Source organism: Aspergillus pseudoviridinutans (genome assembly GCF_018340605.1).
Source record: "Aspergillus pseudoviridinutans IFM 55266 DNA, scaffold_2, whole genome shotgun sequence".
NCBI lineage: Eukaryota > Fungi > Ascomycota > Eurotiomycetes > Eurotiales > Aspergillaceae > Aspergillus > Aspergillus pseudoviridinutans.
The window spans coordinates 2828990-2855969 of NW_025091282.1; the positions used below are offsets into that span (position 1 = coordinate 2828990).

Below are 26980 nucleotides of genomic sequence, written 5' to 3' on the forward strand. Positions count from 1 at the left end.
GTTACATGTAGCGCCTACCGAGGCAAGAAGTAGAGAATCAGTCCAGCGACCATCCCACCAGAGCCAGGCCTTTACAGCCGCCAGTAATCCCGATCGTGCACACCTCCTCCGCTCGAATGTCTGCCTGATCAGCCGAAAAGAAAAAGCCACGCATCCTCTCGATCAACATGTCTATGGGTAAGAAGATTCGTAGGGTCGTCATAAGTCCAATCCACGCCACATATCAGAAAAAGGCCCGTTTTTGTCCGCAAGGCAAAACCAAATGTGGAGCTATGCGAAAAAAAAATGGGGGTATATACCGGAGAAATATTCCACCAGATACAGCACTGCGAATACAAACATGGTGAAAAGAAAAAAGGAAGATAGTCGTGACGAACATCATCGGGAAGAAGAGAGATGCCGGAAAGAAACAGGTATCGAATGCGAGGCGCTCATCATGGAAAAGTCATTCGAGCAAGTAAATCAAGTGCTGATATTGCAGATTTAAGCCAAGTCTTGAGGAAAGTGTGGACGGATGAAGGAAACGATTGCTTCCTCTAGCCGATATGCCTCGAATAATTCGCTCAAACAACATCCGCTTTATGAACAGTTCGACTCATGACAAATGAACTGCGGATGGGTACTCAGACAAATGTCGGGTCGTATGTACAGCCGACAGAGAGACTAGGGAGGTCAGCAAACAATTCAGAAGCCCAAGCATGGTAGGTCGCATCGATGTAACGAATCAGGCGTGCAGTTAGAGGAAGTGATTCGGAGGACGGACGAGAGTTGAAAGATTAGGATTGCACACTGGCAAAATGATGGTAAGGCGGGCGGCAGAGGCGTCTTACTTTTTCGTTATTGGGATCTTCGTTAGGCCGCGGGCGCCTCCGTCTCTTGGAACTCAACGATGCTTTTCAATGTCTGGTTGGCGTTCATGCAATACGTTGGTAGAAGAGAAGATATGCCACTTTGTTGTCACGAGACCCATATCGGCCGATGGGAGTCCTGACTCCGGAAGAACTTCCCGAAGCAGCGGCAGAGGCCCCGTTCAGAACAGCTGAGGTGGACTTCTTGCTCGAATGGCCTCCCGTGCTTGTTCCATTCACTTGACTCCAGCCTCTTTCATTGTCAGACTGCTCCTGATCATCCTGGTCAATATGACCAAAGATGTTAGCGTTGGAGATATTGTCTCGCTTGTGCTGCTCGAGCGCGGCAGCAAGCACCTTAGGATCTTCCTCGCCGCCGGCTTCCGCAACATCCTCGCTTTTGATCCGGCGAATGACCGTATCGTCGAGACGAATCCACTCGCGACCGTCTTGACGGCGGACATCTACCGTATAATGACCGCCACTAGCGTTTCTACCATGGTGATAGATGACACCAATCAGGCGGTATTTGGGCAGACCACCATGGGCCATCATAATATTGCGTTTGTTCGGAGGAAAGACCTCTCGGGGAATCTCCAGGTCCAGGGGATACCCAATCTTCTTCCAAATCTTCTGCGTACCTCTGGTCACGCTGTCATACTGGAAACGCTTCAGATGGAGAATAAGGACAGGTGGTAGATTCTCAATGAATATCTGTTTTGTGGCAGTGACGTTGGGACCACGTGAAGAGTTAAAGTCACCTTGGATGTTCTCCGGCTTGGTTAGACCTTTAAGAGCGTCGACGATATTGTGGATATCGGGGGAGCCAATGTCAAGCTGCAGAGGCTGATAAGGCTCCAAGGTCACGGAAGTCTTGTTGCCCGGTACCTTGAACTCCGATCTGATCTTGCCACCGAATATTCTGGTGACTGGGGACTCCTGCGCGACGTGACCGGAAGAGCGTGTGACTGCAGCCTTTTGTTTGTGTCCCACTTCTAGCCACCCATCGCCGGACTGCTCCTCTTTATCAATCGATTCAGCGGACGTTGAAGCCGCGGGTTTCGTCGTGCTCAGGTTTTTCGCAGCTCGAACGCATTCTTCGTGCATTTCCTCCAGAAGGAATCCCAGAAATTCTTGAGCATCCTGCTGGTGACCTCGCTAATAAAAGAATAATCGATAAGCAAATCACTTCATTAGTCTGTGTGAAAAGCAAAACTTACTTGCATGTCCCGGAATCGTGGTAATTGTCGAATCACTTCGTATACAAAGTCCGGAGTAAACGCTTCGCCATATTCTTCGAGTTCATTAGGTTTCAGCCGAAGCCTCAACTGTTCTTCCGAATCAGCAGCATCGATGACACGGAATTCTCTCATGAACATGATCCTAAGACACGAAGTCAGTATTGTCGTACGAAAGTAGTAAGTAGGGCAAACTGACATAGCATCAACCATAGGAAATGCGCTCTGGACGCTATGTGATGCTCGTCTGCCGACATGATCCAGGAATTGATAGAACGGTATGCAAGAGACCAGAATTTGAAGGACCTGTTCTCAGATATTTAGTAAATGTGAAACAGCAGATCAGACCGCGTGCCAACTTACGGAGTTCATATAACACATATTTCCAGTATTTATAAGCCCTCTCGGTTCTAGAAAGGCGATTTTGTCGCTATACTGAGAAACATCCTCCCCAAGGCTGGTTAGTACATCTGCCAGGGATTCGCTCTTGCGCATGACCATGCCGTTAGACTCGACCGAGTGAGCACCAGCTTGGCCAGAGACTTTCGAGCCTCCTTTTGCTCGAACAAGGTCTGCCCAAGACTTAGGGGCAGCACGAGGAGGCGAAGCTGCTTTGGCTGCCTCTTCAGCGGCATCTTCTCTTGGTGTCTCGTTCGCTGAGATAACAGAGGCTGTCGCTGATTTAGGAGTCCCAGGAGCACGACTCGCGTCGTCTTTGGGTGGCTGCCGGTGGGCTACAGGGCTTGGGACGACGGGCAAAACAGGCACTACAGGAATGGTGGGTTTGGAGCCTTTCGAGTGTGACTGGGGGCGGGCAGTTGTGGACGCAACAGCTGAAGACGGTGTCGTGGGCTGAGTCGAATCCGCAACCGAAGGAGCAGCAGATAGAGATGGAGTCTGGGGTTCTGATTGTTCTTGCACAGTCTGTTCAACCCGCTTCTCTTCATCTAGTTTCTCTCCCTGCTTAACTAGTTGCGGTTCCTTTGAAGGCAGCTCGACCGAGACAGATGAAGATTGTAAATTGCGACCCTTTCGACGTCTGTGAGGGGTCCTGGCCGGGAAGGGACAGTCGGGTACCGAGAGCCAAGGCAACTGGGATCTTTTGGTCAGCAAAAACATCCGAGATCGGAAGCCGGCCAGGGTCAAATCACTCACCGGAGCACGGAAAGGCTCACTCGGAGCAGGGGCCGCGGGTATCACAGGCGCGGAAGCAGAGGGCGACGACACAACAGGACTGGGTGTGAAATGAACAGGAATATCCGCAGGAGACTGAGCCTGCATGTTTAATGGGACAGGCACCGGTCCGACCGGCGGAGACATGGTAGATTGAAGAGGAGTCGCGGCCCTAGGCTGCATTGCAAGCGACGGGGGTGGCATGTGAGATGGAGCCATGACAGGCGGCGAATGAGGGTACGAAGAGACAATCATTGGCGCATATGGAGGCTGGAATGGTCGTGGAGGAAGCTGCATCTGCGGATACGCTGGATACCAATGACCATATTGTTGCGGTGAGTAAGCAGGAGGCGGATGGCCATTCATGTGAGGGTGATAACCCATATAGGCGGGCGCAGAGCGCATGTTGGGCGGTCCTCCAGCATAGGGCAGATCTTGTTGTCGTCGAGGAGGCGGCATGGGTGGCTGCCCATGGGGCATTGCGGGCAGATGATGGTTCATCATGTCCAGGCACGTCGGAAAGTTGCCTCGACTTGTTCAGCCACGCTTTGCCTCAATGGGAGCCATAAGAATCACGAAGCGAGGTGGACCAGAGAGCTGACGGAGCAGAACCCGTCTATACGGCCATCACAAGCTCGAAGGCGGAAATGGCAAATATAAATGCGGAGGTCTCTTTGCTTGATGTCTCGTTTTTTGTGTCCGGACCTGAATGGGACCTGTCAGGTCAGGATACCCAGAGATGGTAGGATCGATGATCTGAGACACTTACCTAGGAGGAGACACCTTAATCTCAGTAAGGCGACGAATGAGATGCAGTAAAAAGGAATATGCCACAAAGAGGCGCAGATCGCAACGGAAGAAGGCGAGGAGGCCAAGCGATGGAGAGGCCGATTTGGAGCTGAGATGAGATGCTGTTTTTTGGGCGGGCGGCACGTGCCTGAGGCTCTCGATGGCTGCCAAGACATGACATACTCGCCCCTCCTCCTCATTCTTCATCTTTCTCCCCCCGACAGGAGAGGGATCAGGACTTGTTGCTCCTCCTCCTCTCCCCGTGTTAGCCTTGGGGCCTCTGATTGGTGTCATCGCAAGCTGAGTGCATGTCCTATGATCTGCATTCACATCGAGGGTTGATCTCTCTCGTGCTGTGGCTCAGTCTCGGCCTTCCATCCTCTTCCCCTCATACACTACTTCCTATCCGCGCTCCCCCGCCATAGGAAATCAGGCCCGGCCATCATCATCGAATTCGGGTTGAGAGATGTCGTCCAATCCTGGTCAAGTGCCGAATTCTTCAAAAGTCGTGAATATTCCTAGCCAGCCCGTTTCCGCGGCATTTTACTCAACTCCTGCTGTCGATAGCGGTTCTCAGAGGCGGACTGGGGGTTCTGGTAGTTTCGGAGCAGGATTGGCATCAAGGAATTCGAGTTCTCCAAGAAATAACCAGGCTCTGAAGAGCCATCACAAGCGGCAGAGGCGTCCTCGGTTACTGGATGATGACGAGTACAGCGAAACTGTATGTGCTTCAAAAGCAATCATTCTTTTTTCAGGTCTTTGATCAGAAAACTAAGATTTGATATTCTGGTGCTCAGGCCGTCATGAGATCGACAACGAGTCGTAAAGGACAAACGTCCATCACGCATTTGATGAACTTTTCCCTACCTCCACGCCCGCAATACCAGCCGCCACCACGCAATAGCCGTCGATATGCTTCGTGGGGATTAGGCTCGGGTTACCATGCTATGGATAAAGCTCGCTATGTTCACGCAAATTACCGGTTTATTGTGAATCCCACTCGAAGTTATCATGCGCAGGCGGCGAATGCCGATGTTCATCTGGACTGGGATTCGGTCTTACAAGTTCTGGTCTCGGCGCAAACCCAATCTACAAGCTGCCCCATCTGTTTATCTACGCCAGTAGCACCTCGAATGGCTCGATGTGGTCATATATTCTGCCTACCGTGCCTGATTCGCTATATGCACTCTACGGACGACGACACTCCCGTTCCTGAGAAGAAGGCTCGCTGGAAGAAGTGCCCAATCTGTTGGGACTCGATTTACATTTCAGAGACCCGACCTGTACGGTGGTTTCGTGGACAAGAAGGAGATATCCCTGTCGAGGGCGGTGATGTGGTGCTACGACTGGTGAAGCGAGATCCGGGCAGCACCCTTGCGCTACCGCGCGATGGCGCAGAGAGTCTCAACCCCGGCGAGGATGTTCCGTGGTACCATGCAGCGGAGGTAGCGGACTACGCTCGAATTATGAAAGGTGGAGAAGATTACATGATCTCTCAATATGACGCAGAAGTGGAAGATCTTCGAAGGCAGGAAGCTGAGGATGAGATTTTATTTGGTGACGACACTACGTGGACCAAAAGAGCCATTGCCGCCATCAACGATGCCAAAGCAAAAATTAAAGGGATTGGAAATCCGCCCGATATTCAGCGACAAGCTGCTACGGACAAGTCACTCATGGAAGCCGTCCCGGCGCAGTCACCACCGGATGCTATTCAGACGGGAGAGACCTTGTCAGCTGAGTCCGTCTCATCGTCAAGTGTGGGCGCTGCTACTCCGGCTACGATTAGTGAAGTAGACAGCGTGGCAGAGGCTGTGGCCAATGCGCAGTTGGACTCGACTTCGGAAGCGAAGTTGAAACAGAAATATGCTGGTCATAGCCATAACCCTCATGCACGCGATCGGACTCGGGAAGGCAATGGACCTCACCCACCAGACCATCCTTTCTACTTCTATCAGGCTCTTCCTCAATTCTACCTGTCTCCGTTGGATATTCGCATACTGAAGGCTGCTTTTGGAGATTACGCTACATTTCCAGCGACAATTCTCCCCCGCGTCGAGCGTATCTCAAGCGGACATATCGTTGACGATGAGCTTCGAAAACGCGTCAAGTATTTAGGCCATCTTCCGCAAGGATGTGAGGTAAACTTCCTCGAATGCGATTGGAGAGATGTGGTCGTTCCAGAAATATTGGAGCGCTTCAGCGCTGAGACTGGAAGAAGAAGGAAGCGTAACAAGGAGAAAGAAGCACGCGAAGAGAAGGAACGACTCCGCGCGGAGAAGGAAGAGGAGGAAAAACGCTGGGCTGCTGCTCGCCGTAGGAGACCCAGCATTGGCATCAGTGATTCACCGTTTTCCGATCAAGATTTCCAGCCATTGTCCAATGACCCTACGGCTGCCGGCTTTCCGCCCTTCGACGCTGGCTCGTCGTCCGCATCACCACCTCGGCCGTCCTCGCAGTTTGGCGCCTTAGCCTCACCGTCGACAACTCCTCCCGGAGTTCGTACTGTTTGGGGAACTACCGTCGCACCATCAATCTCAGAGTCGTCAGAACTTCCCTCGAGACCCACTCGCCATGACGGCTGGCGCGAGGACTGGGAAGAAGAATTACTGGCTCACCAGGAAAGGCAGTTGTTGGCTCAGACGAGTCTGGAAGGAAACCAACCTTCTTCTGCTGGTGGTGGTGGACGCAAGAAGAAGAATAAGAAGATCACGCTCATGTCAACCAACATTCAGAGAGGAGCATGAATACCTGTCATTGTATAGCAGCACATTCGCCTCATTTCTTTCATTTTTCCTGCTCATTTTAGGTCTTTCTTATTCACGGTGTTTTTGGAAGGGAACCGTTGTTTGGAGAGTGCAGGTGGTCTTACGGGCGTGTATCTCTCTCTTGTTGTTGGAGCATGGCGTGGAGTTCGACGGTTTGAAGATCTCAACAATCTCGGAAATATACAATTGCCCTCCTGAAATAGATCCTGAATAAAGATATGGATTTTTCGATTACCTGAAGTGACTGTTTCTGTCGGTTACTAAGCGCAAACCTCAGGTAGATAGTAGTACACTTGGTCGCCTGAGGATTGGTAGAACCTCTGATTGCCTTGCATTTCTACGTATTCGTCATCCTCCTTGAGCTCTAGACTGCAGATATTTCTACTACTGTCAAGTGCTTTTATTATTAGCCTAAGATGGTATGGAATGCACCAGTCATTAAGCGTTGAGGGACTTCATGGACTCGATGCTCAACAAGACATATAACATAAAGCATTGTATGAATTCATTGAGTGATATTTTACCCCCATTCATCGCATGATTCGAATCTGAAGTAACATTATTGCCACATTTTTATCCATGGGAAGAGGCCACAGTGCAATGGACGATCTTATCTCCATTCTCTTCCCCAGTTGTTGTGGTATCTTGGTTAGTCTTGGTCGCAATCTAACCCCAAGTAAATAATAATTCTTGTTTCCACCCCCCCAAAAACATTCTCCCTCTCTCCCCTTTCCTCCTCGATCTTCTCGGTTCTTGCTCTACACTAGATAAAATCTACTCAATTGCTTGCCTCTTAACTGCGACAATTTCATGAAAGGAAAACCATGACTGTCACACGCTCCCAAACAGGGAAAACCCCTAAGTAAGTGGTTTGCTCCCTGTGCGACGAAAGGAGAGCGCGCAAAAAAGAAACCGGAACCCACCTTTTGCGACAACAAGCTTGCTGGCCCCTGAACGCTCACTGAGCCTGCTTCTTCTCCTTTTGGCAATACACAATGCCGCGCGTTTATCAATCTAATTAATTTTTTTATTTTCCGAGTAGGAAATTGGAACGCCCTGGTTACGTCGAGACCCCTGGCCGACGAGTCACTCGCAGCAGCGTCGCTCTAGCATCAGAGACCAGTGCGGACGACGTGTCCGATTCAGCGACCGAAATCAGCGGGCGATCCAAGTCTACTACCCGGAGACGTCCTTCTACAAAGGTGAAGACCGAACATGCGCCAGAAGGGAAGGAGAACGGACGTGCCAATGGACACACCAATGGACACGCCAATGGTTCGACGGAGAAGAAGCCACGAGTCATTGACGGCTGGGTTGAGGGCAAGGATCCTAAGATTGACTACAGCGGAGAGTTCGAGTTTGGAGGGTCCTGGGGAGTGCTGTCCATGATGATTGGGTTCCCTCTGCTGATGTACTACATGTGGATTGGTGCCGTCTATTATGATGGCAAGTTTCCCCGTCCTTCGGAAGGCCAGAGCATGTCGGAATTTTTCTCACACATGGGCCATCTGGTCTATGAAGGCGCTTATCCTTCGCTCAGAGCTTGGATCATTTACTGGGTATTCTTCGTCTTCGAGGGTCTATGCTACATTCTTCTCCCTGGTGTGACTGTCATGGGCCGTGCTCTGCCGCATCTCGGCGGAAAGCAGCTCCCCTACTACTGTTCCGGCGTTTGGTCTTTCTACACCAGCATTGCTCTTGCTGGTGTGCTTCATTTCACCGGAATTTTCAAGTTGTACACTGTCATCGACGAGTTCGGGCCTCTTCTGAGCGTCGCCATCATCTCCGGCTTCCTGGTGTCCTTCGTCGCATACTTCTCTGCGTTGGCTCGTGGCGCGCAACATCGCATGACCGGGTATCCTATCTATGATTTCTTCATGGGCGCGGAGCTCAATCCTAGGATGTTCGGTATTCTTGATTTTAAGATGTTCTTCGAGGTTCGCCTTCCTTGGTTTATTCTCTTCTTCATCTCTCTAGGTGCTGCAGCTCGGCAGTACGAGGTCTACGGCTATGTTTCCGGAGAAGTTGGGTTCCTCCTCATGGCGCACTTCCTGTACGCCAATGCTTGCTGCAAAGGCGAAGAGTGTATCGTGTCGACCTGGTAAGCTTCCACTCATGTCCTGCTCTTGGATTAGCCATAGCCATCACAGCCAGAGCCTAATTCGTCTTAGGGACATGTATTATGAAAAGTGGGGCTTCATGCTCATCTTCTGGAACTTGGCCGGTGTGCCCTTGAGTTACTGTCACTGCACGATCTACCTTGCCAGCCATGATCCCGCTACTTACCGTTGGAACCGTGTCTTCCTGGTGTTCCTGTATGCAGCATATCTGTTTGTTTACTGGGTCTGGGATACAACCAACAGCCAGAAGAACCGTTTCCGTCAGCAGGAGCGTGGTACCATGGTCTCTCGGAAAACTTTCCCTCAGCTCCCATGGCAGACCCTCAAGAACCCCAAGACAATCACTGCTGCCGATGGTTCCAAGATCCTCGTTGATGGATGGTGTAAGTGATTAGTCTTTTCAATGAAGCACTCAGACAAGCATGCTGACTTCTGGCACAGACGGCAAAGCTCGTAAGATCCACTACACGTGCGATCTTTATTTTGCCTTGAACTGGGGCTTGATTACTGGCTTCAGCAGCCCATTTCCCTGGTTCTACCCCATCTTCTTCGCGTGCATGATCACCCACCGTGCGCTGCGTGACATCCAGCGCTGCCGGAATAAGTACGGCGAAGCCTGGGTGGAGTACGAACGACAGGTTCCTTATCTTTTCATCCCCGTAAGCTATTTCTCATCTTGAAACGCGACGAACAGACTGACTGATTCGGGTGTCTAGTATGTGTTCTAAAGGAAGACTGAGCGATCTGACAGCTTTCACTCGCGCCTTACAGTGGGCACAACAATACTCAAAAACCCTCTCATCACGTACAGGACTCGGTATATGCCATAATAATATGCATCGGCTTATCGGGTCTGGAAGTGCTATATTACCGACTCACCTGCATCTGCTTCTTATTTCACAGCAGGAGTCAATATTCTGATGTTCACCGGCAGTTCATTTCGATTCATGTACATCATAAGATTGGCTATTACCGGTCACCTGGTTTCCTTTTTGTTACTTTTTCCTCCTTCTCCTGTTTCCATTAATGCTACCCCTGTCCCTTGATGAAGAGGTTTATGACACTAGCGAGACTCTATCGCTTGAATGATAATGTATAAATTCCGAGGAACCTAGAAGATAGCGAATACTTCGTATCTGAGGTGTATCATCAGTGAGCATTCGAATCCAGGCACTTGAAGCCAAAAATATATCTTATTAATCACATGACCTGTCTTCATCCCTCCATCGCAGCTTATCGATAGAGGCGTTGAAACCCCACCATATCGCGTTGCATGAAAGCAGTAATAACTGACTGGCAGTTGCAATTGATTCAACCGATTGTGCCACTGTACGATCGAGCTTATATTAAGATCATACAGTCATCTGAGCATTTACTTACCACTTAATCCCACTCCCACCCGTCATGTTGATCCAKGAATCTTTCCACGATGTGCCCACCAAGGCGGATGGAAATGGGACTATGCGTATGTAACCAACTGACTACAAGTCTCCAATTAAGACTTATCTGCTTATCACAAATCAATCAGGTATCTACGTGTTCCATCCTACTGTTCCTGGATACCCCAAGGCTCGATTCCCCGGTGTAGTAGTGTTCAGTGAGATCTACCAAGGTGCGTACACAGCTTCGTGGAACTGGCGACGCCGAAACTGACTGTAGCCAGTGACTGGACCTGTCTCGCGATTCGCCAGACAGATTGCGGGCCAGGGGTACATCTGTGCCGCGCCGTCCAGCTACCACGAATTCACCGGTCCGGAGCCACTGCAGTACAATGCTGAAGATACCGACAAGGGAAACCAGTGGAAAATCAGCAAGGTATGTACCCACAAGCCGAGTCACCATCGCGGCCGATTATGTTTGAGTGCTCCTAACCGAGACGTAGAAAATAGCCGCTTATGACGAGGACGCCTCGTTGTGCGTTGACTACTTGCTCTCCCTGCCCACTTGCAATGGCCGGGTAGGCGCAACGGGTATGTGCTTGGGTGGTCATCTTGCGTACCGCTGTGCGTTGGACAGCCGTGTCAAGGCGGCTGTGTGCTACTTTGCGACGGACATCCACAGCAAGACGCTCGGCGAGGGTAAGAATGACGACAGTTTGGCTAGAGCGGGCGATATCAAGGGTGAACTTCTGATGGTGAGTTGATTTCGTCTAGTTGGACGCTCCGGCATCTGGATGATAGTCGACAGCTGAGTGACAATACGTTAGATCTTTGGGAAGAACGACAACCATGTTCCGCCGGACGGTAGAGACCTGATCCGCAAGACCCTGCATGAGAAGGGCGTCCTGTTCAGCTTCTATGAGGTCGCATGGGCTCAACGTACGTTAGATTGTGACGCTCTGTTGTTGACAGTCATTTCCGAGGTAGTAAGTACTAACGGAGAACCGCGACAGATGCATTCATTCGAGACGAGCTCAGCAAGGGACGGTATGACCCCGCCATCACCAAGGTATGCTTTGAGATGCTGCTCGAGTTGTTCGGACGGACATTGAAATTGGACCTGGGCGAACACGATGGTAAGAAACTGGAAATCGAGGATGTATGCTAGATTTCTCTCAATGCGCCAATAGAAGCGCATCTTACATGAAGATGTTCTGGGCCTGCCGCTGTCTCCGGCTGTCAGCCACAATGACACCTCTATGAAATATGGGTCAATGTCTTCGGCGTTTCAGACCCGCCGCAATCTGCCGAGTTGAAGACCAGAGAGTAAGGAGCAGACGGCCCGCTTGCTATCGTACTTGATAGAGATGGACTTTCAGAGTAGCTGCCTATATCGATCGTTGAACAAGACAACTGGAAACATTCACTAAGTACAACACGGCATAACACTGGAAATGGGGAATGGAAAGCTTCAGCCCATCCATAAGGATTGGCCCCGACTGAGTTCAGCCATAAACTGGTATCAGTGCACACTTGGAATCTAGTCTACTGAGAAGCGCAGCTTGAATCATCCAAGTTCATCGAGCTGGAATATATGATCGATAGCAATACCCCAGGCAAGCTATGAGATGTTGACCGGTGCACTAGGCATTGGTTTGAATAGAATGATGATCATCCGTAATGTATGCCATTAAAAAGCAAGGAGCCGCCCGCTATCACGTATTCCATACCCCATGGAAAGAGGGAGAAGGCAGGAAATCGGGTGGCTGATGAGTTGTAACTTAGGTTGTAAGACAGTCGGGTGTCGTCAGTCAGTTACAATACCGTATTTGGACAGACCTAAAGACTGCCTAGTTACATGTTACTTTGGGGATGTTCTGGTGCTTTTTTTTGTCTCGTATGGGTAGTTTAGGCATACTGATTGAAACTACGCCGTAGACGAAAGGTTCCACAGGGGGTTGGGAAGAACATGTCGATTGAGAGACAACTACAGACGCAACTAGATACATGGACGTATAAGGTACCGAGCTGGTAGAGCTAGCTCTGACTGTACTTTTATCCCTAGCTTGAACTCTTGTGCCATTCAGCTGAAATGACTGCCAATTGTGCATGACAAGTAAAATTACCTTACGTGTTGATGTATCAAATCAGGGACGAGCAGTTGCAGGCACCAAGAATAGAAAACCGGGGAAAAACAACAACAATCCATGGACAGAAATGGAAGACTTCCTTGGTACGATCCAATCATGGGTCGACCAACCATGGTCGAAGGAAAAATATACCTATGCCTAGTGGTCTATTATTATTTTCATCGATGTGCCTTGATCATCAGGTTCTAACAGGAGAAACATCTCCAACCTCGAAGAATCAGACCAAGGTCCAGGATGATGGAAGGAATCAGGATATGGAGTATCAAAGTTCTCCCCATACGTAGCTGGCACTCAATTAGCCCAAGACCCCAGCCGCTCAATTATTGCTCGGTCTTGAGTGTTTGGTCCCTGAGTCAAATCTTTAGAGAGAAAATCAATCAATTATGGCCCCTTCAAGCTTCGACTAGTATTGATTCACCAAACACTGTTTCATTTTTTGCGCACCGGACAGTCTATCTAATTGTCCGATTTATCTCCTCTACTTTGCGCTCTGTAGGCTACCGTTCCCGCTCATCGACGTTAATTGTCCTGATGGTGTTTTCGCTCTAAGCCCCCTCGTGTCAAGTCAAGCTGTACAGCCATTCTCCATCTTCAGTCCCACTTCCTTTCTTCGACATATTGTCTACTCGCATACGGAGTATAATCTTGCATAATCTGCCATCGTTCACGTCCAGTTGCATTGCCCTCGTGGATGGCAACAATCTCGCAGTCTCACTTACCGACGCTTTTGAGCTGCAATTAACTCACGATCTGCCCACCACTATTTTCATCGATTAAATCGCCTCACTTTTGGCTGCGGAGAATACGTAAATTTTGAGCTTTTGTCTTGCACTTGCAGAGACTTAATTGACACAGCGATCATCATCATCGTCCCACGTTTACTGCCTTGTTTCAACTTTGCGACGGGAGCCATTGTCAACGGCCTGGTCTGGTCCATTAGCGTGGGTCCCAGGAAAAGGGAAGCCAATTTAACCACCAGCAAGACCACCACCGAGCCGCGCGAATCTTGTCCACAGTCATCCAAGTCTTTTTGCATGGTCAATCGCTTCAACGGTCGCTGAATCATGGGTTCTACACAATTTGGGAATTTCAACGTGAGTCTGCCGACGGAATTCGACACGTCTACTGGTGCGCGACAGGAGAGTTAACCAATGGGATTTTGGCGAACAGGACTTTTGCAGAGATTCGACCTTGCCAGTTTGCAATGTGAGTAGGCCAATTTCATTCCCTGGCGGGTTTCCTTCTAGGAATCTTGTTCTTGTCACCGTAGGACTGCAACCTTGCTGACTGCGATTGTTCCTCGGTAGCTCTTTGTCGCCCACAATCAACCCCCTAATGAAGCCTACGGCGGCTGTGCCCTCACCGGTATTGACCTGGGCAATCATCGATATCTCAGCAACTTAGGTATGGAACGACGGATAGAATGCCATGGAGACGAGTCGCAAATTGGGAGACTGATATCGATGCAGGGTCGATACTGCTGGCATTCATATCCATCTTAGTATCGCTCTTCCTATTATGGCGATCGGAACGGAAACAGGCCGCGGTTGGGCGAAGGTACGCGGCTAAACAGAGACTGTGAGAGGAATGGACAAGGGCTGACGGGAAATACTTGTAGGGAAATGCAATTGTTCCTTCTTGGCTTCATTATCGTCGAGATCTGCGAGATCTTCACCGTGGGCGGCTTCCCTCTTGACAGCGCGGTGCTGAAGGTATGTTTTGTCTGTGCTAATTGACGCCTTGCTTCTACTGGACACAGCTGAGCGACGCGCCTAGGGATTTTCGGCGGTTCATATTGCTGCGATCACCGCGACTTGCTGGATCCTCTTCTTGAACGCTCTTGTCGGGTTTCAGTTCCTTGACGACGGTACACCTGTTTCGCTCGGTCTCTGTCTTGCTTCTGCCCTGGTGTTCTTCATCGGTACCGGTTATATCGCCCTAGATACTGCTTTCGACTGGACAGGAGAGTTTGCGACAGACGCATCTCATCACTATCGAAATATCGCCCTCTACGTCCTGTACCAGCTCTTCCCCCTCGTCCTCCTCGTGGCGTTCTTCGTTCTGGAAGCTGTCTTGGTGATCCGCGTCCTGGGCGAGTTCCGGCCAATGTGTATGTTCAACCTCTTCTCTTCCAGAACCGGGAGACTCCAACCTCATAAGAGCTTAACAAACTGACGTAATATTCAGTGTATCTGTCCGCGGGGGCTCTATTGTTCGCCATTGGCCAGATTTTCAATTACGTGATTAGCACCCATCTCTGCCAGGCGTCGCACGGGAAGATCAACGGCGCCTTGTTCGAGACATTGTTCACACTCCTGTCGGTCGTTACGGTCTGGTTCTTTTGGAGCAGTATAACGGAAGACGACTGGCCTATGCCGATGGCTGTAGGCAGCGGCTACAACTAATCTGCGCTGTCATTGTAACAGCCGCTTAATTTGATCTAATCGAGTGCCGGCCCTCTTCAGCGATAACAATGCTCATACCGTTGCAGACGAGGAAGGACCCTTATCCTCGCACATGTTTTTCTGTCCTCGTCTGACCTTTCCCCCTTTTTTATGCCTGGACTGCCATTGATACCACTTCTGTACTCAATTTTCATGTTTCACGATTTCCCTGATGCTACCAGTGACTATGATTTGTATTACCCCTTTAATGATATGGTCACCTTGATATGAAACGGGCATGTGATCATGTTTACATATTCATCCTCTCCTTTACTGTCAGATACCTATTTGTCATGTACCTAGCTAGCCACTAGCATATGTCTATAACCAATCACTGCACATTGAAATATATCCTCTGCCTTCTATCGCGGAACAGCGAATCTGCCATCCGCAAGTACCTGTAGTTGTCGGATCGAAGCGTGAGCTCTAATATTATCAAGTATGTACGGTAGATTCTGTACACGATCATAAGAACGAAACCAAACCAAGAAGCGACGACAACCTGCATCCAGATGACAGTCGGCAATTTGGGTCAGGTCAAATAATGCAAGCCCAATCCATGCTCTATGAACCCTCCCGTGCATGCAAAACGATATCCCAATTTCAGTCTCATATGGTTATACTCGAACTTTGGAGCTGGTGGGGAAAAGAATCAAAAGAAAGGAAAAAACTCAAAGCCGAACCTTGACATCTACACAGGGAAGAGTCCACTCCCGTCGTCCCAGCAAACTCCGCAACCATTCGAGGCCAACACCGGTCCACTCCTGCTCTCCCAGTTCACTTGATCCGTTGAGCGCGAGTCGCCGCTGCGCCTCCTCGACCGCCGCGCCCGCCAGCGCCTTGGTGGTCGTATTGACGGTCTCTACGACATAGCTGGCCAGAGACCCGTTCTCTGCGGGCAGGGAGGTATTAGCCGAAACGGTATTGTAGGGGTCTGAAGTTGCGTAGCGCGGCGAGAACCAGTCACCGCGGAAGTCGAAGAAGCAGCGGTCAGCCCAGTGGCAGGAGGAGATGAAGAGGATGAGGAGCAGCGCGGAGCAGTAGATGCATGGTCGGTGGAGGATGTATGTGAGGGTGACGAAGGAGATGATGAAGAGCGGGGAGGCGTTGGTTGGGATGAAGAGGAGCGGTAACCAGCTATAAGTGATCGCGTGAGTGAGTGGGCTTGAAGTTTGGCATGATATTCAGACGCTGGGGCGACTTACCTCCTGAGACAGAACATGGTGGGAGTCTATAGGCTGAGAGGATTGTAGCACACTTCTTGTGATAGTGACACAAGTATAGTGTTATATTGTTGAAGAGCGTGTTCAACTTGAGAGAAAGACTGACGAAGGAAGAGTAATCCTGACAGTCAAGAAAAGAAGATATGAGGGCACAAGAAGGTGGAGAGATGGAGATTAGATGCAGATAGTGGAAAGGAATCGCCCATCAGACAGCTAGGATACGAGCAAATCTCTCGTTCATCTTAAGTATTCTTTGACTGACTGAGGATTTTCAGCGTCATTGCTGATTCCCTCCAATAAGAGATATTACCGTACCGTAACTGGTTTCAATCCCGCCATAATTACCTTAGCATTCATACCTTAGCCACTTCCTCAGGTATTCAAGCGTATGTATCAGCCTCACCTGCATCAGCCACTTATCATAAGCCACTTACCTAACCCGACTTAGTGCCACTTCGGCCTCCATCTTGTTCTTTTTGCTCAACTGAATTATCATCATTTCTCGTTCTTCTCCCCCTTCCTTACCCATCTTCTTCTCTGTACCATAGTCCGTTCATTTAGCCCCTTTCTTTGTCTTCTTTCTTTCAATTACCAAAGCTATCTGACCTTCCTGCTTCCTCACTTCTCCCTTTCTGCTCTCGAAAGAGAGCTCTCGAGAGAAGCTTAGAGCTTGGACATCACTTGGGAGGTCGCCTCTCATTGCGGTGAGCTGACAGAAATGTCCACCCCCAACGATCTCCAGGCTCTCCTGGCGAGCATCAGACCACGTCCATCTCCTTCGGGAACGCCTGCTCAGGACGCTCCCATGTCGCAGTACCCTATGCACTACCAGCAGGGCTACCGTCCCCAGCAACAGCAGACGCAGCCGCAATCCTACGATGGGCAGAGTTTGTCTCACCCTCAGTTGTTGCAGCATGGCTACCGTCACCCTTCGGTCTCATCTGCCATTCATAGCCCATCCCCGGTCAATACACCGCCTCATCATGGCTCGGATATCCTCAGTCCTAATAACACCACTCCTCGTGGTGAAATGTACCCGCAGCAGCAGTCCCAATCTCAGAACCCCGACCGTGCTGTCAATCTGCTGAACTTGCTCAAGTTTAATCAGGGCACTGCGGCTGCTCCGTCTCAACAACAGCCTATTGCTGTTGGAATGGAGCAGCCAAGGTCTCCTCTTGCCCAGGAAACTGGCTTCGAGGGCGTATCTAGGTCTCACACGAGGAACATCTCGGCCTCTGATCTGGTTGCTTCCCTGTTCGGTCGACAAGCTCAAGCTCCAACTTCGGCTGCAGTAATGCCTACGGCTTCGCAGTTCGCTCAACCTGCTCATTCCGGGATCGGCGAGAGCTCCTTGTCGGCGGCCCCTACTGCTGAAAACACGCAGGAGATGCTGCTTCGTCTGCTCAACCGACCATCCCCAAGCCAGGACGTGTCCCACGGGCCCGGGAAGGCGGTGTCCCAACCAGCAGGGTCTGTGTCTCCGGTCAAGTCCCCTGTCGCTGAGCCGATCGAACAGGCGCCGGTTGAAGTGTCCGGAGCGCGTCCCGAGGAAGTTGTGTCTGGGAAGCCGGACATAACATCTTCTCAACAGCCCAAGTCAACACTGACGCCCAAGGAAGGCATCTTCACATACACTAACCCCTTTGAGCAACTGGCAGCTGCATCGCCACGCAAGGCCTCTCCTCAGATCAAGTCTCGGAGTGCTAGCCCCGCCGTTGAGCTCACGCAGCGCCAGAAGATCAACGTAAGTGCAACTGCGGATGTTGCTCCCGTGTCTCAGCCAGCAGCATCGTCTGTCGCGCAACGCCCATCATCGCCAATTCTTGACGCAGAGCAGCGTGAGGCTGTTAACCAGGTAGTTGGCAAACTGGTGGATCAGATAGTTGGCCGCGACGTTGCTGAAGTGCGTGACAAGACGACCCAGGAAGAGGAGTCGTTGCCTGTACGAACGGACAAGGAAGAAAGCGTTCAAGCGGTTATCTCCTCCGTCGCTAGTCATCTTCGTGATGCAGCTGCTGAGGCCAAGCAGGCTGCAATGATTGAAGCAGCGGCCGCCCAGGGCGCCGCGGCAGACAGTACTGCAGCTATTAACGAAACCACTAATGGCGAAAGTGGCGAAGCGCTTGCAGACAGTTGGGAGAGCGCCGAGGACAGTGCTGCGAAGGAAGAAGAGCGCGTTGTTCCCGTGTACAACTTTCCTCTGAAGCCGTTTATTTCCATCTCCCTTAAGGGCAACACCCAGGAACTTCCGACCATTCGGGATGATGGCATTATGGACATCGCCCGGTTGAAGAAGGAGTTTGATCAACTGGACCGCTCCTTGACTTCGGCTACATCGGAGTACATCGTTTACGCTCTAGCGAAGAATGGAGGCATGAGGATCATTCGTCAGGAGGATGGAAGTGACAAGCAAGTCTTCCGTGCAACCCGCGACCGTGTGTTCAATGTCACTCTCTGCACCTCAGCCACAACGAGCGGCGTATCCGAGGAGCAAGCCATCTTGGGTATTGGTGTCAGCGGCACGGTGTACTGGGCGTTGATCTCGCGCGGAGAAAAGGATCTGTTCGAGCTGGATGCCTTAGAGAGCGAGAGCCTGATATTCCCGCCGTTTCCGGCTTCTGATGAGAACACTTCTGGTGGCCAGCTGAAAACGCGGGCCAAGAGAAGCTCTCGCCATCCCGGCTTCTTCGCTATCGGGCGTGGCAAGAATATCTACGTCGTCTGTCCTCAGGCGGCTGCCAATGCGAACTACGGTGTCTCGGGGTCTCAACGCACTGTCAACACGGAGAAGTTTTTCAAGGAACGGGCCCTCAAGATCTCGACTGGCAAGGCTGGCAAGGACTTTGTGTTTAGTGACGATGATACTGTCATTGCTTCCCTAGACAAGACTGGCAGGCTACGCTTCTGGGATATTCGCGAAGTGGTCAACAATCCCGATTTTTTCACGAACGTGCCTAGTACAGCTGAGGTTCGCGTCCCCTTGAACACCTTTGTTACCGGATCTCCCACCGAGAAGTCTTGGCCCACCTCTGTTCTCTTCATCGATAAGCTGCGTCCTTATGTCAAATCGATGGCCCTTCGTTACGTTCTGGTTGGACTTAAGCAAAACCACACCTTGCAGCTCTGGGATATTGGGCTTGGCAAGGCCGTGCAGGAGCTCAAGTTCCCCCACGAGAACGAATCAGATGCCATCTGCAGTGTCGCCTACCACGCAGCGTCTGGCATCATTGTGATCGGACATCCTACGCGCAATTCCATCTACTTTGTTCACCTGTCCGCGCCTAGATATAACCTACAGCCCATGTCGCAGGCGTCTTTCATCAAGCGCTCTGGTGAGAAGGACTCGAGCTTACCCAAGCCGGAATCTACCGCATGCATGAGTGGCATTCGGGAGATTTCGTTTGCCTCCAAGGGCCAGTTGCGCAGCTTGGATCTTCTTCCTGCCACTAAGGCGCCTGGAGATAGCAAAGACGACAATGCGCTCTTCGAACTTTACGTGATGCACTCGCGTGGAGTGACTTGCTTGACCGTCAAGAAAGAAGACCTGGGATGGGGCGTCGATAATAAGATTATCCGCCCTGTGAATGCGCTGGAGGAAGGCCTTATCGAAATTTCTGAGCTTCAGGCCTTTCCCAGCTACGTCGCCGATGAACCTTCAATTAATGGTGATTCGGCTTCCGCTTCCACCAGAGCTACACCGAGGGAAGTGGCCAAGAAGACCCCTGAGGCGACCACTGAAGCTGCTGGTGCACCTGCTCCTTCAAACACTGTGTCCCCTATCAAGCCGGTTCTGAAGAAGAAGTCTGCCGAGGAGCAAGCCGAGCCAGCCGCAGCGGTCAATGGCGTCGAGAAGCCTGAGAAAAAGAAGAAAAAGAAGGCTGCTGCTGCTGCTGCCGTTACCGGTGAGAGTCCAGCGAAAGCCAAGGAAGCAACATTCACTGCCGTTGAGGGGCTGCCCAGTGAGTCCGGTATTGTGCCTCAACCAATTGAACAACCCACCCAACTGGCACCTTCCACAACACAACCATCAACCATGGACGCCCCTCTCCCTGCCGTTACTGCTGCCGCGCCCCTCTCCTCTGGCGCTAGCGAGATCTGGGCCAAGCACTTGGAGGCACTCCAAACTGGTGTCACTACTGAATTTAATAAGAGTCTTGGTCGCGAGCTGGAAGGCCTGTACTCCCGCTTCGACGAAGAGCGACGCAACTGGGACGCTGCATCTGCGGCCAAACAGGATCAAGTTTTGCGGTTGGTCTCCAGCACCCTGTCTGACAATGTGGAGAAGAATCTGGCTCGTATCGTGTCTAGCAGCATTCAGGCTGAGGTTGTTCCTGCCCTGACTGAGCTTACCTCGGCCGCTGTTGGAAAACAGCTAGATCAGGTCATTTCTCAGCACCTGGGCAGTGTTGTGCCTCGCGAGGTGCGTCAAGCTCTCCCTGATGCAGTTGCTCGTTCAGTCAAGCAACCTGAAGTGATGAAAGTCATTTCGGATGCCGTTGGTCAGAAAATCGCTTCCCACCTTGAGAGTGAGATGTCGAGGGCTTTGCACAACTCCATCATCCCCACCTTCAAGACCCTTGCTCTGCAGGCTGCCGAACAGATCGGATCGGACATGCAGAAGCAGTTGCAGGTTCAGATGAAGCAGTACGAAATTCAGCGCCACAACGATGCCGCGAAGATCGATCAGCTCACAACTCTTGTTCGTGGTCTGTCTGACACGGTCGCGTCGATGGCTGCGGCCCAGACTAACTTCCAAAACGAAATCCTGAGACTCAACCGCGTGCTGAGTGCCAAACAGCAGGATGAGGAAAGCCGCAGCTCGCAGCAGGCATCATCTGCCGGTCGGGCTGCTGCTCCCAGCGAGGCCAGAACCGCCGAGGATCTTGAGCTGGCAGAGATTGCCCAGCTGATGAGTGAGGGTCGGTACGAGGAGGGCTCAGTCAAGGTATGAAACTCTTAAATTAAGATCAAAAGCGGCTACTGACTCTAAGGGTGCTGTAGTGGCTTCAATCTAGTCAGCAGGCCGATCTGTTCGACAACCTCTTTGTCCGCCTCAACCCATCGTACCTCACTAGGCTTTCCCCCATTGTGGCGCTTTCGGTCGGTGTTGCAGTCACGTCTTCTCTCCACACAAACGTTGACGACCGTCTCACGTGGTTGGATGTTGTCCTCCAATCTGTTGACCTGAGGGTACGTTCTGACGGAATTCCTCTGCTTTGATAGCCATGACTGACTGGATGTTACAATCAGGACCCCGACATTCACGAGGTTGCACCTAGGATCATCGAAATCCTCACACAGCGGCTGAATACATTGTACATGGAAGTCGCTTCGAACAACCCTCATTCTCCCGTCATTCGCAAACTCGGTCCCATCAATCGGCGCTTGCAGGAGCTTTGTAGATAATGTATCTACTTGCCGCGTTGGGCTCATCTACTACGGAGACAACTTTTGATAATGAATGGAGAGAGGAGTAGGTAACTGTTCTGCTGAGTGATGTCGTTCGCGTCTGCGCTCTGGAAACATGGCTCAGGACGAGTGGACATCTCCATGAGGGTAATGCCCAAACGAGAAGGATTGCGTGGATATTTGGGGGGAGGCTTCGATGTGGTGGATGAGGCTCTTTGGGCATTTCTTTTGTTTATTAATGATTCAAGGGCGTGATGATACGTGCTAGCACGAAGCGACGGCTTCTTTAGTCTAATGACTGATGCATAATATCATGACCATATGGAGAAGTGATACTGGCCCTTACACCTGTTATTCTGGATTTTCCAGCTAGGCTTACCAAGCATAGCGGCAGCAGCTACTTTCAAGCGTCAAGGAAGACAATACTGTCATAAAGTACCATGCTTGTACACATTCATACTCCATTGTAAATCTAGCTTCACAGTTGGTATCATGCATGAAAAGGAACATTAGCCTGACTCTCTGTACATTGAGCAAGATCATCATGCTCGACAAACTCGAAGCCCAACGCCCGCCAGTTCAGCTCCTTGCGCCAGTGCAGACCGTAGTATTTTCTTTTGGTTGCCGGATCGGACGACTCTCCCATTGACGCCTTCGATTCAGATTCTTCAGGCTCGGCTTCAGGGCCCGGGCCAGGGTCACACGCTGGGGAGACAACAGGCTCCGAGGCGAGTCCTCCTGTAACCATCCGTCTCTTTCGAGGGAAGATCACCGCTCGGAAGCGCGAGAGAAGCATGCCCATGGAGCAACATAAGCACGGCTCGTGAGTGAGGTATACATCAAGGTCCGTGCAGAGGTAGCCACCCTGCGCACGAGAGCGGATACGCGGAGCAGCAACCGGAGGAGTGCTCGCTGTCGTGGGAACAACAGGCAAGGCGGAGTTAGTCTTTAGAAGCTTCTCCGGTACTGGTGACGGTTCTTGCGAATCTAACCGGGACGCGGAGGCCGATACATCTGACTGGGAGAGAAAGTACGACTCTAGGGGGCTAAGGTACGGTTCCGTATCCGAAGCCGCGCGGGCTTCTTCACGGCGTTTCTGAGCAATCATTTCCACGGTGCGCATCAGCGCGTGCAGCTCAGGCCCACCTTCCAGATCAGAGTTGTATGTCTGCGCTGCTGCAGGTGGACCTGGTCCAATATTAAGCTCTGACGCCGAGAGCGCACCAGCTTCCCGACGGGAATAGCGTGCGTCTCCTGCGACGGCAACGATGGCCTCCGTCCATCTTGTGCCATCCTCGTCGTCAGCAGTGTCGATGGAGGCGAGAATTTCTGGATCGACGACTACCGCTCCAATTCTGCGTCCTCGGCCGGATTTCTCTGCTTCCTCTGCGATTTTCTCGGCCAGCGCCAAATAATGTCCGGCTTCGGGTTGGATGGACTCGAGTGCACGGTTCAAAATTTGTGGCGGCGGTGCTATCGTGGCTCGCGGGGCGGCGGGGTTATAGACAACGGGCCAATATGTCGCTGTCCAATTCTCGGCTTGTTTAGCGTTCAAGGGGGGTTGAGTAGGGATCCTGATTGTATGCAGGGAAATTGCAGGCGCGGATTCAGGCTGATTTTCGGAAGAGAACGAGGAAGCGGGGGCAAATGGAGCAAGAACTTTTTGGAGAGCATCAACTTCCGGGAGAGGAGGCGAGACTAGGACAAATATTGTCTGTGGTGAGGATTCATTGTGCTGGACAGCTGCGCGCAGGGATTCTGGCAATTGGGAATGTTTGGCGAATCGTCGGAGATGATTCACAGGGACAGTAGGGTCGCGAGGGAAAGCAGCATCAAGTGCCCTTTACGATGATCGTTAGCCACGATCTGTCTGCGTCATTCGAAGTAGAATGTCTTACTTGACCACTTTCGAGGCCAACTTCACGTTGACTTCAGCTACATATGCATCCTCTGAAGCCCGTCAGACATTGATTATTCTTATGAAAGTCCATAGCTTCTGGGCTGTTCAGAGACACATACCAAACTCTTCAGTCGTCTGTGTTTCCTGGACGGTCTTGATCGGCAATACATGTCCCTGAAGAGGCTCGATACTCCTCAGGATGTCTCGTACCTCCATTGACGTCCGTCTCCGCTGCGGGGATGAACACAGCAAGACGAGCGCTCCTATCTCGTAATATGACGCTCTCGATTGCCACGGCTCAGGCGTAATTGATGAAACAATCCCGGTGCGATCTTGAAGTATCTACCTCTCGTATAGCAACCGCCGATCCATCATGACTTCATGGGTTGGATTATAGTCAGTTGAGTTGCGGCTTTCCATGGATACGCATTTGTCCAGACCGTAACCCTAACCCCTAAGCCCTGCGCCCTAAGCCCTACTGTAACCCAACTGGAGTTGATGCCTCAGGCAACTGCCCCAGGCAGCACAAAAGTCCTCGGAGACACTGAATCTGTTACCTAAGCCTTTTTCGCAACTGACGCATAGGACGAATCTATGACATAATGCTACTGTACTAGAAGAACGGAATCTAAGACAATGTACGTAGGAGGCTTAAATCAGATCGAAATGATAAAGGAGTATGATATTCCACACGCTAGTAACAATCGAACGCCCGAAAAATAGCAGGAAGCTGTACAGAGATCATGACCAGGTAGTCCGCAAGGTCGTAGAAGCATGAGAAGATGATAACAAGGCCAAAGAAGAGTCCTAAGGCATTAGACAGCACCAGAATGAGAAAAATGTCCCATATCGCCCGTTAATGCATAAGAAGATCAACTCCGTTCCCGCTTGACATGTATGGTATGTAGAAATACAATACAATGGAGATATGACGGTCCCCCTATGGAAAGGAGGATAGCAGCGCTGGAATCCAGCTGACTGCTGCATCGATGCAGTGAAGGTACTCAGCCTTCATGCTTGATCTCGTACCCGTCGCACCTCTCGACGAGACTTTGATAGTAATCAACCAGCACTTCTGGCTGGGGTACAATCCGCCACTCTACGCGGAATAGAAACTCCAACTCCAGAAGAGCCAACTCCGCCATGCTGATACCTCCCACACGAGCATATGTCTTGTTAGTCCAGAAACTGTCACTGAGACCTTTACTGGCGACGGTGGCACTAGCAATAAGGAATCGGTGAATAGTCAGACTGGAGACGGTGAAGGCCGGATAGAGAGCGCAGAGCCGATCAATATAATATACCATGCTGAGCAAGATCGGAGGCGACAAGGTGGCGTGGGTTGTAAGCCGTTGAAGATAGTCTTGAACTGAAATCCGAGGTGGTGACCGAGAATGGAAACGCGTCAGGCGTCCGTTATTGAGCGGAATTTTGTCGTTGAAGCGAATCAGCTCCATCAGCATGCTAGAGATTAAAATGACAAGGTCCCGCGGATCAGCCTGATCATAATTTTCCGGCAGATATTTCACGTCGGGCTCGGCCGGCCGCAGTCGTTTGGACTGACTGCGTTCGAGGTCCAAGTCCTCGGAGCGTCCCGCAAGCGAGGCGTCCACGCCATGATCATTCGGGCTGTTACGCTTGTTGGACCCTGTACTGATGGGGGCGGGCATTGGAGGAGCCGAGCAAGGCGCAGTAGCGGGGGCAGGGGCCGGGGCCGGGGCCGGGGGGGACGCTGCGACTGGAGGAGGACCGACAGGCTCAGTGTCCGTCGGACGATCAGAGGAATGCGGATTAACAAGCGCAGCGACCGCAGGAATAGGAGTGGCGGACGAATACGTGCTGTTTCCGCCCCCAAGGGTGGTCAGCCCGGCGGACATGCGGCCGCGAGGGAGATCCCCTGAGGGCCCCGGAGGCGAAGCTTCAACCGTATGTCGCGTCAAGGCCGATCGAAGCTCCTCGATGGCCAGGCGGGAAGAACGCGGACTGAAGTGACTACTGGACGCAGGAGGCTGACGAGCAGGCTCATAATGATGATGACGAAGATTATGAGCTGCTGTTACGGCGGCGACGGCGGCAGTCGTGGATCGTTGAGAAAAGGAGGGAGAGGGGTGAGAGGGATGAGGAAGCGTTGGAGGAGAAGAGGATGAAGGATGGAGGGCGGCGGACGGAGACGGTGATGAGGCTAGCATGATGATTTCCGCCCAACGAGACCACCACGTGGGCGGACGATTGCACGACGTGCAACGGAGCTGGCAGACGCTGCGAAACCTTGTGCTGCTGCTGCTAGGGACGACAGCGTGCACAGACGCATCGTGATTTGCAGGGTCAGACTCTTTTCAACAAAGAGACTGAAGTCTGGGTAGGAGGGTTTTTAAAGGGCGGAGTATACGTCCTTGGAAACCCAGATAATGATGATGATGATGGGTTAGTGTTAAAAGCGAGCCGTAAAAGTTTTATAGAAGGAAAAGGAGGGGAACGCGGGACTTGGTTTTCCAAGGGAAAAAAATTTCTGTCAAAGAGTAAAAAAAAGTAAAAGTTAAAAAATAAAAATAAAAATAAATTTGAAGTCGGTTACAAGTTTACGAGGCTATGGAGATCTCCTAGGAGGAAGGCAAACTCCTTCACACCGATCTCGAAAACAAGGAATAAAGGAGTAGCCAAGGGACATTGAAAATTGAGCCAAATTCCGTCCAATTGAAAGCAGCCTTGGAGCGCCTGAGCGGAGAGATTGGAGGCAATCTTACAGTTACCACTTGTTACAAACATCGGCACCATGAGCCGGTCAAATACGTATTACCAGGATCCCCCAGTTGGGGTAGAGATCCTTTGTAGATAGAAACTATGATGGATGATTAAAGGTGTCGATGGCGCTGATTGCCGTCTTCTGACAGGTTCGACAAGTCTCCGATCAGATTGTTAAGTCTTGACTGCGCAGGATCTAATATCTTGCTGTCAGGTTACTCAGGTACCCCTCTTAGTGGCCGCTATCTATAATCTAAGTAAGGTAGTTTAAAGGTACTTAAACATGACATGACTCACGACAGAGTACCTGAAGACTCCTTTAGGTACTACTCAGATAATGGATAATGACAGGCCGTTGGTAGCGATTTGGTAGCTCTGACCCCTATTAAGCTTCACTTGGAGATAGGGGATAGCCTCCTAGGTCACATGGATGGCTGTGAAATACCCTCGAGCCCCCAGGGTACTCTCCGCACTCACTGCCCGGTTCACTCCATGTAATGATCACTTTTGATTTGACCATGGCTGAGGATGCACTCCCTAGGTAAAATCTTCTAACCTAGTTCCATATATACATATTGAAAGAGCAAGAGCAAGTAATCAAGGGCAGCATTGAAAAATCACAATCTTCTCCTCCCTATTATGATCATGTGTGAGCCAGGGGGGCGGATACTTGGAGTAAGGTAGGCAGGCTACCCGTACATAAATTACAATGATACTTTGATCGGCACCTGACGCACCTTAGTATGTAATGCGATTTCAGTTCCACCTTGATCCGCTTGGGTAGGGCTGAATCATGT

At 51.1% G+C, this 26980-nt stretch overlaps 9 protein-coding genes across 9 annotated transcripts; 5 read left to right on the top strand and 4 right to left on the bottom strand.

The window, feature by feature from the left end:
- Positions 1–914: 914 nt before the first annotated feature.
- On the bottom strand, positions 915–3763 carry Asppvi_003046 (mRNA-binding ubiquitin-specific protease UBP3; the record flags this gene model as incomplete). The annotated part of the gene is made up of 5 exons (XM_043299018.1): positions 915–2006; positions 2069–2231; positions 2286–2392; positions 2450–3178; positions 3242–3763. The coding sequence occupies 5 exons, from the start codon at positions 3761–3763 to the stop codon at positions 915–917; spliced, it is 2613 nt and encodes an 870-aa protein (XP_043154953.1).
- A 751-nt stretch (positions 3764–4514) lies between these two features.
- Asppvi_003047 (RING-type E3 ubiquitin transferase MAG2) lies at positions 4515–6795 on the top strand (the record flags this gene model as incomplete). The annotated part of the gene is made up of 2 exons (XM_043299019.1): positions 4515–4769; positions 4846–6795. The coding sequence occupies 2 exons, from the start codon at positions 4515–4517 to the stop codon at positions 6793–6795; spliced, it is 2205 nt and encodes a 734-aa protein (XP_043154954.1).
- An 845-nt stretch (positions 6796–7640) lies between these two features.
- Positions 7641–9664, top strand: erg4 (c-24(28) sterol reductase; the record flags this gene model as incomplete). Its single annotated transcript, XM_043299020.1, has 5 exons — positions 7641–7678; positions 7859–8917; positions 8988–9319; positions 9378–9595; positions 9653–9664. The coding sequence occupies 5 exons, from the start codon at positions 7641–7643 to the stop codon at positions 9662–9664; spliced, it is 1659 nt and encodes a 552-aa protein (XP_043154955.1).
- Positions 9665–10340: 676 nt separating this feature from the next.
- On the top strand, positions 10341–11483 carry Asppvi_003049 (dienelactone hydrolase family protein; the record flags this gene model as incomplete). The annotated part of the gene is made up of 6 exons (XM_043299021.1): positions 10341–10401; positions 10465–10548; positions 10600–10751; positions 10819–11070; positions 11143–11254; positions 11329–11483. The coding sequence occupies 6 exons, from the start codon at positions 10341–10343 to the stop codon at positions 11481–11483; spliced, it is 816 nt and encodes a 271-aa protein (XP_043154956.1).
- Positions 11484–13529: 2046 nt separating this feature from the next.
- On the top strand, positions 13530–14870 carry Asppvi_003050 (chitin synthase export chaperone; the record flags this gene model as incomplete). Its single annotated transcript, XM_043299022.1, has 6 exons — positions 13530–13559; positions 13773–13869; positions 13935–14022; positions 14084–14177; positions 14242–14575; positions 14653–14870. The coding sequence occupies 6 exons, from the start codon at positions 13530–13532 to the stop codon at positions 14868–14870; spliced, it is 861 nt and encodes a 286-aa protein (XP_043154957.1).
- Positions 14871–15580: 710 nt separating this feature from the next.
- Asppvi_003051 (uncharacterized protein) lies at positions 15581–16131 on the bottom strand (the record flags this gene model as incomplete). Its single annotated transcript, XM_043299023.1, has 2 exons — positions 15581–16046; positions 16115–16131. 2 exons carry the CDS (start codon positions 16129–16131, stop codon positions 15581–15583), a joined length of 483 nt encoding a protein of 160 aa, XP_043154958.1.
- A 719-nt stretch (positions 16132–16850) lies between these two features.
- Positions 16851–21538, top strand: Asppvi_003052 (uncharacterized protein; the record flags this gene model as incomplete). The annotated part of the gene is made up of 3 exons (XM_043299024.1): positions 16851–21077; positions 21134–21322; positions 21383–21538. 3 exons carry the CDS (start codon positions 16851–16853, stop codon positions 21536–21538), a joined length of 4572 nt encoding a protein of 1523 aa, XP_043154959.1.
- Positions 21539–22031: 493 nt separating this feature from the next.
- On the bottom strand, positions 22032–23657 carry Asppvi_003053 (putative tRNA-specific adenosine-34 deaminase subunit Tad3; the record flags this gene model as incomplete). Its single annotated transcript, XM_043299025.1, has 3 exons — positions 22032–23382; positions 23440–23491; positions 23561–23657. 3 exons carry the CDS (start codon positions 23655–23657, stop codon positions 22032–22034), a joined length of 1500 nt encoding a protein of 499 aa, XP_043154960.1.
- Positions 23658–24445: 788 nt separating this feature from the next.
- Positions 24446–25630, bottom strand: phoB (regulatory cyclin phoB; the record flags this gene model as incomplete). Its single annotated transcript, XM_043299026.1, has 1 exon — positions 24446–25630. One exon carries the CDS (start codon positions 25628–25630, stop codon positions 24446–24448), a length of 1185 nt encoding a protein of 394 aa, XP_043154961.1.
- Positions 25631–26980: the final 1350 nt, after the last annotated feature.